Below are 13,218 nucleotides of genomic sequence, written 5' to 3' on the forward strand. Positions count from 1 at the left end.
GCCTCTCCAAGCCTGCAGTGCAGCCCTGAACCTGCCCCTTGGAGGCTGGATCTCTGCTCATTAGCTGCTGTTTGCTGAAACCGGATACCTGGGGCACCCCAGCCAGGAGCGGAGTCCCCTGGCTGCAGCTATTTAAAAGGACAAGGGCAGCCTTAGAATTTCCACCTCTTTCACATCCATGTCCCTCCCAGCACCTCGTCCCAACCTCTCTTCTCTCCTGGATCCTTGCAGCATCCATGACCCACGAGTGGAGCGACAGCCTGAGGGGGATCTGCTGCCCGCACCAGCCCTGGGGAAGGATTATCTGTTGAATTTGGGGGAATCTCAGGCTTGCCAGAAAGCCTTGGCTCGACCAGGGCCTGTAAGCCTGGCAGGCACTCACTGGCTCCCAGCACAGGAGACACCTTGAGACTGAAAGGGAAGGAGGGAGAAAGAGGCTTGTTTGGTTGTGTTTTTTCCTGCACCCCACTGCCCCTTCTATTTTTTTAGTGTTTTTTTTTTCTTATAAGAAGCAGAAATAGCTGTAAGCTGTTGGACAAATCAATGCCAGTGAATGCAGGGCTGCGGGGGGACAGTGCACAGCCTCTTACCCCGCTGCAAAGTAAGTGCTCAAGGCAGAGATGCTGTGCAAGGGGGGAGGGAGCAGGGCCGAGGGGGCACCCCGGGGTGCGGGGAAGGGTTGGGTGCGCTGGGCTGCCCTCACCTGCCCGTGAAATCCCGTAGAGCTGAGGGTTTTGCTGTGTCCTGGTGTGAACAAGAGGGACCTGCTGGTCACCTTGGGGTGTGCTCCGTGGCTGGGTCCCAGCTCGGTGGGGGCACCGGGATGCAGGTTTTATCCACATGCAAAAGTCCCCTCCCCTGATGGAGCTGGCTGAGTGGACTCGGCATCTGATTTACAGCGATGGATCTTGCATGAGAAAACTCATTCCCAACTGCCTCTGCTGAATGCTGAGCCCCAGGAAAAGCCGTGTCGGGTACCTTGTAACGCGGCTCCTTTGCCAGCCCGTGGTGAGGTGGGTCGGGGCCAGTTTGGGCAGGGGGCTCCTGCCCCTGGCTGGGGAGTGCAGATTAGGAACAATAACCATTAGTAGTAGCCTCCTCCATACCGGGGGCCTGTGTGTCTCCTCCAAAGAGCCTGGAAGGGTCTTCAATTGCTTCTCGGCAGCTCTTCTGCCCAAAAGAGTTTCGTGGGTTGGTGGTTTTTTTTCATCATTTATTTACTTTGTATTATTTTTTGCAAGTGCTTCAGTGTTACAGAGGAGGGCAGCAGAGAGAGGCAGCAGGGACATCCTTAAATAATTTTCATTTCTCAAAATCTGCCTTTTCCTCTTCTCTCGAAGTCCAGAGGAGAGATCCTGGTGTGGGGGGGTGGGAGGCACATCTGCACTGCAAATAAAAGTAATAATTACTATCACCAACCAACCAAAAAAAAAGTAACAGCTGAGAAAAAAACACTTTCAATGAAGGACTTTGGAAATCAGAGCTCACAGAAACTATACTATTAATAAGGAGGAAAAAAAAAAGGCAAGAAATCCAGCGACCATGGGCCAGCCTGGCTTCCTAGCGTGTACTTTCTGTTCTCTCTCCTTTTTCCCAAGGTAATTGCAGTCTGCCGAGAGGGAGTTAAATGGGATTAAAAGATCTGTGTAAGCAAAAGGACCCAGAAGAGAAGGAGGAAGGAGGGAGCCGTCCGGGCCAGGGGGTGTCTTTGGCACAGCTGAGCCCCTTAGAGAGGCAGAGAGCAGAGCTCCTGGGAAGGATGTACCCACAAACCGGCCTGTCCCTCTTTTTCTGATGGATTGCTGCAAAAATTGCCCGAAAGAGACAATGCACTAAACGTGATGGAGCCGGAATCAGAGCCGGTCTCCAGACTCAGAGCTACAGCAGCAGCAGGCAGGGGGTGAGTACAAACTCCGATTTCTCCCCGCGCCGGGGAAAGGGCATCCCGGGCGGGGATGGGGGTGCCCGGGGAGCCGGGGGATCCCGGGAGGGGCTGGAGAGCCGGCCCGGGAGAGGGGAGCTCCGTTCCCGGGTGGCTGGGGATGGGGTGGGGGGAAGACATTCCTTCTGCCAGGGGATGATGTGAAAACTCCTGGGCTGGAAGAGAAGAGAATGGGGCTGGGAGGGAAGGGAGGCCACGCTGGAGCGGGAGAGTGGGAATGGGGCTTGGGGTGTGCGGGAAAAAAGGGGGTGAGAACGGGGGGCCCGGCGGCGGGAGGGGCAGGAGGACCCCTCCATAACCCCCCCCCAAATTCCCCCACACCGGGGAAAGGAGCTCCCAGCCCGGGAACTGCTCCGAGGGGTGGGCGCCGATGTTGTACCCACGAAACGGGCAATTCCACGTCCCCCTCACACACCTACACCACCCCCGGGCGGGGGAGCAGGTTCCCCAGCCCCCCCGGGAGCCGGGGGGGAAATGCTGGTCCCTGTCCGCGGGGACAGCGGTACCTGGAGGTGGCCGCCGCGGTCCCACGGGGAGCGGGGGAGCCCTGGGCTGGGCTGCGGCACGGCCAGGGGGAGCGGCGGTGCCTGGTGGCGTGTTCTGCATGTGTTCCGTAGACACTTCTTCCTATCTTCATATGCACATACGAAAAAATCACAGCACACACCCTGCTGGTCTCCTCTCTCACACGGCTGGGGCCAGCGTTTACTATTTTCATTGTTAAATTTGTTGTTGTTATTATTATTCTTTTTTCCGGGGGGACCAGCAAAGGGTTAATCCCTCTGGTTGCGTTGTCGGATGTAATGATGATTTACCGACACTCCCTTGGAAAGGCTGGGATTCTTCTGCCTGGCCGTTTGGAGGGGGAAAAAAAAGAGTTTGTGTTACAGGATCCCCCTCTGCTTCTGCCGGGCTCGGATGGGCTGTGAGATGGGGTGAAACGGTGGGAACGGGGCGAGGGGATTTCGGGGCACCCCCTTTCCTCACCCCCAGGGTCACCCCGCTCCTGGCAGCCCCCCCGTTAGCGCAGCGCTGGAGTCTGGACGTGGATGAATGTGCAGTTTCCTTTGTAGGCTGAGCACACGCTCGCCCTGCATGTGTCTGTGTGTAAAGTTACGTGGAGGGATCAGAGCCGCTCGCAGGGGCTGCAACCAGCTCTCCTGGAGAAGTTCTGTGTGTTATATACTCACAAGGACTGCATTTTAGTGCTTTAGGGTTTGGGATTGGGTTTTTTTGCCCATACGTGGCTGTGGCATGTCTGGAGATGCTGGTAACTGCAGCGTCTCCCGATTGGAACCTTTTTAGCGTTGGGTACGGTCTGGAGTGAAATGCCTGCCTGGGACTGTGCGAGGGTGGCTGGCTGTCCAAAAAAATGGAGAAGTCAAAAGGGGAACAGACAGATAAAGATTCCTTTGAAAGACCGAGAGCAGCTCCGTGTCACAGGGAGGCGAGGGGAAGGGCCCCGATGCTGGGGACATGCTTGGCACGAGACACGGTCGTTGCACAGAGCACCGACTTGTGAGCAGGATGGAGAAGCTGACCACAATGGTGCTGCAGATGAGGACAAGGTGATCCTGCTCGAGTCCCAGGGCAAGTTGGACCCCGCTGAGACCAGGCTTAGGACACAGGGACTGCGGAGGAGGCAGCGTGGCAGCCCGCTCGCTGGAGTCTCTATCTGTTCTTGCATCTCAGGGTCCTGGGTGAGCGCTGTGCACAGCAGCATGGGGTTTGAGTGCTGCAGTGCCACGGGAAACGTGTGCTTTGGTCTTTCCTGGTGACTCGGAGTATGTGCGCCTTTTGTTCCCAGGATCTCTCCCTTACATACCTCGCCAGCGTGCTGCTCCGGTCCCTCCTCAGCAGAGGTCGCTTGCTGCCCTTCGCATTATCTCCATATGGGCTTTTTGGTGCTGGGGTTTGAGTTGCTTGGCAGAGTTGAGTGCTGTGCATCCCACCATCCCCACCGCTGGATGTTCCGATCGAGGCCATTAGTGTTGGAGAGGGTCCTGTGAGCCCGGAGCTGGCTTGTGCTCAGGCTCACCAGCTCACCCTTGTGCTGCCAGCTCTTCTCGGGGTGGGGAGGGTGATGCTGCCTGAAGGCAGCTCGTAATGGGAACCTTCTGGGGTGTTCCCACGTGGCATTGGGGGTCCCGTGTGTCCCAGCACTCCCGCAGCATCCTCTGGAGCGGGGCTGGTGGCTGAGGTGTGGGGGACCCAGGGATGGATTTCCATGGGAAACTGTCCCCTTAGCATCCTGGGTTAGTGCCTGCACACACCAGCCAAAAATCTCTGGCTGGAGGTGGAAATCAATAGCTGGTTTATAAAGCAGAAAAGGTCCAGGGTCGGTACAGGGCTGTGTACATAACCATGTGTTCCCTTTGCTCCCCCTGGAAACTGGGGGTGAGATGAGAAATATCATAGTTCCAGGAGCTCTGGAAGGAAAGCAGAAGTCGGCTCTGCAAAGGATGATACTAGTACAAAATAAGATTTGTACCCCAAAAAGCTGGGACTGGAATTGATGCTGTGGTGCAATTTAAAGCCTTGATATGTAAGCTGTGATTTTTTGTTTCCTGTTGGCTATCAAAACTGCTTGGGAGTCTTATAAAGTGTCACCTCCAGCCATGTGCGAAGGATCTTTAGCAACATAGGCGTTTTCTCCTGTTAACATACATTGTCTGATCTACAGTTAGAAATGTAGATTTGCCTTTCTTGAAAAGCAATTTTGAGCATCCAGCTGGCTTTCTGGTCTTTTGGATAGAAAAAAAACGCACCTGAATGGAGTAGAGTGGGGGGAATCATTTTTCCACCGTGCAAGAATGTTTGCAATTTCCCAACTGTAAATGAGGGAGAAAACAAAATGAAAAATTGAATGCTGCTTTGGGCCCTTGTAACATTTTCTCCAGTTTTGAACCCTCATCTAAGCAAACGAGATGTAAAAATCATTTGGACTTCTATTTTTTTAAGAAAGGGGCAAATCCTTTAATTTAAAAAAAGCTTAAATTATTCCAACAATTCCAGAAATTGTGAAGTGGTGAATGAACTGATCAATGCTATTTTACAGAGCGCTTCAGCTTTCTCAAACTTGCACTTTTTTGAGGATAATTCCTGACCAAGTCTGGCTGTTGCCTTACTAGTGCCCTTGGGTCAGTGTAGTGCTTTATTCCAGTGGTTGTCAGGTAAGAACTGAGATGTTCAATAGGATATTTCCCTCATTTTGCACTTGAGGTTGCCCCACCGGAGGTGACTTTACCAGGGCCAGCAGCAGGACACGTGGTGCACAAGCCACCTGGGGAGGTGATAACTCATCTCTAGCCTGCAAGTCACAACCTGCAGCTTTCAGCATTCAGGTCATTCAGGGCTCAGTAAGGAGATGGCAATGAGCTGGAATCCCAGGGCACTGCTCTGTAATTGTGTGCTAATTAGCAGTTGTGATTTCATCAGGTCTCCAGACTGCTACATGCTACCAGGACCACACAGGGACATCCCACCTGTCCTGAAGCCTCAGTAGAGGTGGTGCCTCAACCTTCTCGTCGCTACTCACATGCACATGGTCCTCACCAGGAAGATGCTAAAATCACCTTGAAGACTGAGAAGTGGTGTTGCTGATCTGTCCTTCTCTGTCTTTTGCCTTGTGCTTTTTGACACTGGTTAGTTCCCATGGAGCGATCATAGGAGTTTGCAAAAAGTAGCAAAGCAAAATCTAAGTTGTAGTCGGTAGCTTCAGTTTGCTATAAAGGGAGTTTGTCTGCACTGGGAAACTTTTAGGGTTCACATGAGCTTACATCATAGGTATTTAGGGGCATTTCTCTGCCTAGTGACTACAGCAATGGGATCCTCATTCTGGTGTTCACAGGCTCTATGCAATAAAATAAATGAACGCCTTTAGCGGGTAACTCTTGATAGAGTCTCTGCAGAAATCCCTGGTTGTGGGAAGAAGCCGAGATAAAGGCAAGGTGGGCTTGATAGCTCTATATAGGGAGAAAAGTCTTCCTTTATTATTGCTACTCAAGCTGCTTATGCAATCCTGTCGCTGCGGAGTTGTAACGGAAAAAGAGCCTGCATTATAAAATCCTGCAATAATTAACAACCCCATCAGTCACAGGTCTGCCATTTGGAAGCTGCTTTTGCTTTTTCCATTAAGTTGGTAAATTTTGCCAAAGTGTTTTTCTTCAGCGTTTTGGCGCTTGTCCCTGCTCTCAACTCTTACAGTATTGGCTGTGTGAGGGGTCCAGGAGCCGGGCTGAGGCCAGCTGGATCCCACGCTGCGCATTCGTCTCCTTTATAGCCCCGTCGGTGTCACTGGAATGAAATTACGTGCTGGATTTTCCTCTAAGTCTTGTTCCTCAAACTCTGTTGGTCAACGGGGTTTTTGGAAGCAGTTTTGGGTTGTGAAGGTATTCCTGCACCCCTGCAAAGAAAGAGTGGGACTTCAGTGAGGTGTGTTGTGTGCACAGTGTTTGATCCTCACCAGAGAAAAGGTGTTCTGAACCCTCGGGGTCACCCCCTTCTCCTTGTCTTCCCATGCTCTCATTGGGCAGTCAAGCCCAGCTGCTGATACCCAGCAAGGTCTTGGCTCCATGCACGCGTGAAATCGTGTCCATAACTTAAAACTTCATTGTTCCTTTGGAGGTGAGCACAGAAATGCAGGTCTTCCTGTAAAGGGCATTTTGGCCTTGTAAGTCATAGAATCATAGACTGGTTTGGGTTGAAGGGACCTTCAAAGCTCATCCAGGGCATGCCCTGCAGGGACATCTTCACCAGCTCAGGTTGCTCAGAGCCCCGTCCAGCCTGGCCTGGGATGTCTCCAGGGATGGTTCATCCACCACCTCTCTGGCCAACCTGGGCCAGGTCTCACCACCTTCAGAGGCAACAATTTCTTCCTCATGTCCAGCCTGAATCTCCCATCCTTTAGTTTAAAATTCTATTGCTTTTTATTGTTATGGACAGACTTATGCTAGAGGTAGCCATGAATAATCATCCTATTCTCCTTCCCTTTCTACCTCCCCTGAATGAGCTGGGACAACAGCTCTCCTTGAACTCAGCCATGTCCTCAGCCCAAGAGCTGTGCCCCATGGATGAAGTGGGCAGAAGACAACCAGGTCTCCCCAGCTTGGAGATCTCTTGAGCGTAGTGAGGGTTTCCTGGTTAGCATATGTCTGGCTATAGGACATGGCGAAAGAATAGCGTGATTTGGCTCTTCCGAGCTGTTGCTCCTTCGTGCATAAACTAAAGCAGCCCCAGAGCTCCCGAAATGTGCAGCCCAGTGTCTGGGTAATGGAAACAGCACAGAATGATGTGGTCCATCTCATTTGTTTCCCAGCCAATGAGGGGCCGCTCCAGTTATTTTGTCCCTTCAAAACTTAAAATATTAGTTAGTGGCTGGATTCCTGCATGGAGTTTTACATTCAGGGCCAGGTTTCCCCACTGATGTGTAAATCACTGTGGTTTCATTTTAGCTGTGGGAAAGGATCTCTTGCTCTAGATGAGGACCTGGCCCAGGGTGATTAATCCATTGTCTCAGAGGATGTTTTCTTGCACTAAAGCTCAGACTTGATGGCAGGAGAAGAGTGGTCTCTAATCCCATTTGATGAACGCTTTGTCCTTGCCAGATGTGAAGAGAGGAGCGAGCTGCGCTTTGGCAGCGCTCTGTGGGTCGCGGCGATCGCGCTGCCGCGGCCGCAACCACGAACAACCCTGGGATGTCCCACATCACCTTCTTCTGCCCAGCGACTTCTGTAGCTTACATTTTTTACCTCTGTTCCTCCAGCAGCCCTTGCTGATCAAGCCGTTAAATACAAACTCCAGAAGATGAGGGAACTCAATCTTCAGACTTTCCACTGACAGTTTTAAGTGAGCTTAACCAAGGAGTTTCCTATGTTCGTTCTTTGGCTATAAATTGCGGAAGCTGATGGGGGAAGAGAGGGCTTCAGCTACCTTTCTGGTCAAAGTTTTCCTCTCTGCTGCTGTTTTCAATGGCACTTCAAGGCTTAAAGTTCAGCTGAAACCGAAAGGTTTGCCCAGTTCTCAGGTGTGAAAGGGTCTGCGAGCGCCTGCGCTTGGGAGGCTGCAGCTCTCACACCTTCTAAAATTTCCTGCCATACCAAGCTAACGAGAAAGTCATTAGTGACAAGACCATAGGGTGCTGAGTGGTTAGAAGCTGCCCCTCATCTTTGCATCTAGGTGTAAGAAGAGGAATAGATCCATGTAGGATTTTGTATGTTTAGAATGTTTTTAAGCGTGTAGTAAAGCAATAGGACTCGATTTTTTTTGCTGAGGTGCGGGTGACACGTCACCATAGGTCAGCCCGTTTTCTACCTGTGTCCTCACAGACATGCACTCCTGGTGTGTCTTCTGACCTTCAGATTTTGACTTATTTCTCCATTTGCTTGCATTTCTGATGTTGTGTCCTGGACGAGCGCCAAAGAGCAGCAGGAGCGAAGGGATGGCTGACCTGGCAGGGACGACCCTGTATCTCAAAACACTGCTCTGGTCCTTGCTCAAGGCTTGATCAACAGCCCCTAATATCGGTGGGAAAACCTTCCACTGGATTCTGTGGGCTTTAGATGACTTTAAAGTAGCAAAGATAAATTTCAGTCAGATCAAGTGCTGTTCTGCTGAGTGCCCATTCTCCATTTCCCAGAGACACGTGGACACCTGTAATCAAGAAGACCCTCAACAGGGGCACTAGTTTTTGTTACTAATGTTATAGAAACTCATTATTATTTCTTCTTTTCCAATTTTAGGGGACTCTGCTTTCTCTGGACTGTACTATGTTTTACCTGGTTCCTGGGATTCACACAGGGAAATTCTGAAGGTAAATTACGCTTTCCCTCCCTCCTACCCCTCCCTCCTTTCAACTGAAGTAAAAGCCAAGTGCTTTGGTATCACTTTAGGGCCGTGACTTAATAACATCCGAGCCTAGTGCACACAATTAAATGCATTTATTGCTGATCATTGCAGTATTCCTGATACAGGTGATGTAGTTAACAGCTGGCAAAAGAACCAGGTTTTTAGAGGTGATTTCGTGCCCCACAGGACTTTCAGAAGTGCCTGTCTGTCTGGTGGGACTGGTGGCGATGAAGCACTTTGGTGTGTCTGAAATGTCACTGGCATCTCCCTGCACTTGCCTGGTACTCAGCTGCTTTTAAAAAGTGCCCCTTGAGGCTGGGGCATTAAGGAATTAAGCGTCTCTGGCAGACGGGTTTTTCCTTGACTCAAATGCAACCCGATCATGCCTGTGCGGGCATGTAGGGTGTTGTGCATACAGAAGTGATGTGTGTTCTAAAATTAAAGTAAATTTAAGGGAGAAAAATACCACAGGAGGTGGCTGATAGTAGAATGAGTATGTCTGGCTCAGTCCTTGTGCTATAGGGTAAGTATTCTATAGGGGAGTGATCATACACCTTTGCCTGGTCTTTGCATCCGCTCCCCGGTGCTGCTGGGGTCAGGACAAACTAATCAATGACCCCACAAGAGGGGAGATAGAGAGCTTCAGAGTCAACAAAAATAAAAACAAATTTGCCTTTTACAGTTGATAGTGGGAGCAACATCTGCAACATCTGTTTGTAAAGGAGCCATCTCCTCTTAAAATAGCAACACCTCTTCCACATGGATGCTTTACACGGGCTTACGCTGGAACTCAACGGCTTCCTTTGCAATCTGTAGACAACAATAAGTGGACTAGCAGGCTCCAGGGCTCTGCTCTTAGTCTCCAAAACATGAAGGACAAATAGAAAGCCGGTGGCTGCTCAGCTGTCAGCCAGCCCGCAGAGCACTTTTTACAGGGGAAAAAAAAATAAATACATCCCTGCCATCAGCAATTTTGAAAAATGTAATATTTTCCAAATTCTGCTTCAATGCGAGAGAGGTGAACATCTGGCTGAATCACTTAGTCAAGCAGTTTTCAGAGCAAGTTTTATGTCAGCTCATAAAGAGGCAGAACAAATACCGTGTCTTGGCGTCTCTATTTTTTTTTTCGAGTAGATTTTAATATGCTCTTTAGATTCATCTCTATCCATCATTTTACTCCCATGATACTTATGGGATGATGCCATGCCTTTTGTTGCCGTCAGTCTAAAAGGAACTCGTTCACTTTGCTCTCAGTGCATTAACTCAGTGTGGTAGGTAACACCCTTCTGAGATACTTTCTCTGTGCTGGGTTTCCCCACAATCAGAGATGGGCTCTTCTGGGTACCAAAAAGTACGAACTTTCAGGGAAGCAAAGGCTGTAATGAAACATTGGTGACTTGAGGCTGCATTATCACTCAGGATTTTCAAACATGAGACTTACAAAAGCAATAAGAGCTTGTTCTTGGAGCTGTGTGAGGATGAAGCCAAGCCAGTGCTGTGGGCTTTTGAAAACCCTGCGGTTATTACTGTAAGGCTTAGGGGTCTTCCTGCACACTGGAAAATCAAGGATGTTTTTTTCCTTAAGTGTTACAAATCCAAAAGATCATGAGGTTGATGAGTTCATCTGACGTGGGCTGACTAAAGGTCTGGGCAGTGACTTTTGGAAATGCAGCGTTTATTCAACCCAACTTTAGCTGTGGGCATCGCATCTCAGCTGCTGGAATCTAGGAAGTTGCAAGTTATTTCTGTCCTGCCTTTTGGCTCCTTTTTCTTACAAAGCTTTTTTTCATGGGGGAGTGGGGAGGGAAAGAAAGAGATGGGAAGGAGAGCAATAAAACACGTAATATGCTCTTTCAGAGATGATCATGTAATTGTTCAAGAATCTCTGTGCATCTCAAAGTTTTTTCCCAGTTGCTTAAATGTTGTTACAGGAAAGTTGCAACCAGCTTCAAGGCACCTGGGACCAGGCGGCTCTAAGCGAATGGCTTTTTAAATAATGTGTTTTGATGGAAAAAGAATCTACAGAGGAAAAAATTTGAAGGGGAAAAAGAATGCTTTGCTAAGCTTGGAGCTACTTAGGGAAGCCAAAACTACCTTGTGTTTTATGTGAGCTGATGACACCCCGTCGTCCCAGGGGACGTGCCCCACCAGCCCAGGGCGGTCGGCATGGGATGGAGCAGCAGACGGGCTGGGTGCACTGGAGTCCTGAGCTCTGTGCCTGGACCTGCTGCTGGAAAATCCACCTACGTGTCCTGCATGAGGCCTGTTTTAATCAGGTTTTGCATAGGCATCTAGAACTTGGCTCTACCTTAGTGAGCTGGGAGGGAAAGGAGTGGTTTGGTTTTGCTTTTTTTCCCCTTTTTCTCAAGGACTGTTGGATGCAGTTGCTAACAAGGCACTTGGATTGGTCTTGCAAACAGCAGCGGCATCCTCTGAGCAGGGAAACATCATTACGCCTTTGCAGAGCAGCTACCGAATGAATAGCTCCTGGAGTTTAAAGTGTCGCTGCCTGGTAGAGACACACCACTGCCTGTCTCTGGGAGAACCTAAAATACATGTAGAAATTGGATGCTGGAGTCTAGCTCCTAGTTTAAGTCGTAAATTTATTTCCTTCGGGTTAATTCCTTTGAAGTCTGTGGCAAGGGTCCTATTTGACTTCATTAGAGCCAGGCTTTGGGCTCTGGAGATTACCCAGTGTGAAGATGCTGCTGTAAGTCCTCTATTGAGTGCAGAGAGGGGAAGGTTCTACCCTTGCTATGCTGAGGGACAGCCCCATTGGGCTATATGGCAGAAAAAAATGGTGGGTGACCAAGGAATTCTTAGTATGGGAGAAAAACTATTATTTATGTTTTTACGTGCCGAGCAATAAATTATCCTCTCTGCATAGAGTGGAAAACTTCCGTCCCCTTTCATGTCTTCTCCAGGGTAGTCTCTGCTAGAAAATGAGGCAAGCAGCCTTAAAAAAGGGAGGTGGGAGTAAAGCTGAGCTCAGACAAAGTAAATATTGATTGGCTTGCCAAAGTCAAGGAACAGAGGTTTTCTCGTTATCCTCCTCCCTTCCTGGCCAGCACCATTACAAGGCTCAGACTAGCCTGGGTCTACAACCCTTCTGGCCAACACTGATGACCTCATTTAAGTGCAGGTCTTCAAATATTGGGTATTGTGCACAATATTTAATAGTTAAGGGTGAAAGAAGATTAATTCCAAGACCTCTCTTTAATTTGGATAACCTTTGATTTACTTATAGTCTAGGGAAGCTGCGCTCCCGTGACGTGAGCTGACGTGCAGCCACAATTGGCCCCGTTGCGTTTCTGATTGTTAAATTCTTACCTTGCGAGATCAGCATTTGGATTATACAGGCCAGGCTAGTTTGCCTAAAAAGCACTTAAATATGAGAATTACCTGGTCATTGAATTACAGAGATTGAATTTGGGTAGGGAAGAGGGAAGGAAATACAGTTATCCTGGCTCGTTTTTGACAGTGGTAATGTCATGGTGATCATTACAGCCTTACCTTTATCTGTCTATACCATGTGGCTAACATCTTTTATTAGACCAAATTTTGAGCTGGAAAAAGAGAACAAGCTTTTGGGCCTACGAGCCCTTTTTTCAGATCTGGGCACATTTACCTTTGCAGCTCTTCTCTCGTAGACCTCAGCATCTTCCCCAGTTAAGCAGTTGAGCTGAGATTGCTGCCAGCTGGCTCCAGTTTGTCTTGCTCTTGCCTGATAATCTGCCTTGGCCTCTAAGCTGTGCGACTCCTGTTAGACCTTGGGGCCAGAAAACAGAGGATTCTGTGTGTCTTTCCATTGCGGACTTCTCCTGGAGCTGGTGGAGCAAGATAGGTGCCTGTGGACATCAGTCCTCCTTGTCCTGCCACAAGGCTCCTAAGTGACAAATGCTGGAGGAAAGTCCTACCCCTGTTGCTCGGTGGCAGCCATAATTAATTTCTCAGCTCTTCACAAACCAAGTCTGGTTCCTACTACTTATTAAAATAATTTGAAGCTGTAAGATGATCCACTGAGGGGAAAAAACCCACCGCTGCTGAGAACCTAAAGTGGTTCTGTGAAACCTGGGTGCAATTTTTTTTGATGCTGGGAGGCACCTTCACTTCCCTAAACTCTCCAAAGTCTCAAAGATCAAAAGCTGCTTCTTACTAATTTGGAGAAAGACAGATACAAGTCTTTTCCTCCCTTTGAAAGTTCTGATCCTTGCCTTCTGGGGATATAAAATTTGGCAATCCCAGCTCAGTCTGTTGTTCAAATTCCTTTCCAGCTGTGTGGTCAGTACTCAGAATTAAATCCCAGGGAAGTGGCCTGTTGGTACTCAGTGGGAAATTTCCTTGTAGTGAGGTCAGCTCCCTCGAGAACATCTGGAGCTGGTTCCTGGTGGGACAGGACACTCAGCCACATGCACCACAGAGCTGACGCA

The 13,218-nt window shown here is 49.4% G+C and overlaps 1 protein-coding gene across 2 annotated transcripts in view; it reads left to right on the plus strand.

The window, feature by feature from the left end:
- The first annotated feature begins 515 nt into the window (after window positions 1-515).
- The window catches only part of LOC136110308 (uncharacterized), a 148,075-nt gene continuing 135,372 nt past the window's right edge, over window positions 516-13,218 (plus strand). Inside the window, exons 1-3 of one of the 2 annotated variants that reach the window (XM_071817459.1) lie at window positions 516-601; window positions 1,599-1,900; window positions 8,683-8,753. In XM_071817459.1, the coding sequence (XP_071673560.1) occupies window positions 1,842-1,900; window positions 8,683-8,753 (130 nt within the window). In that variant the 5' untranslated portion in view covers window positions 516-601; window positions 1,599-1,841. Of the gene's footprint in view, window positions 602-1,598; window positions 1,901-3,387; window positions 3,511-8,682; window positions 8,754-13,218 lie in introns of those variants that run through there. The other variant, XM_071817458.1, reaches the window with a different exon arrangement.

The sequence above is a fragment of the Patagioenas fasciata genome, chromosome 20 (genome assembly GCF_037038585.1).
Source record: "Patagioenas fasciata isolate bPatFas1 chromosome 20, bPatFas1.hap1, whole genome shotgun sequence".
Classification (NCBI taxonomy): Eukaryota; Metazoa; Chordata; class Aves; order Columbiformes; family Columbidae; genus Patagioenas; species Patagioenas fasciata.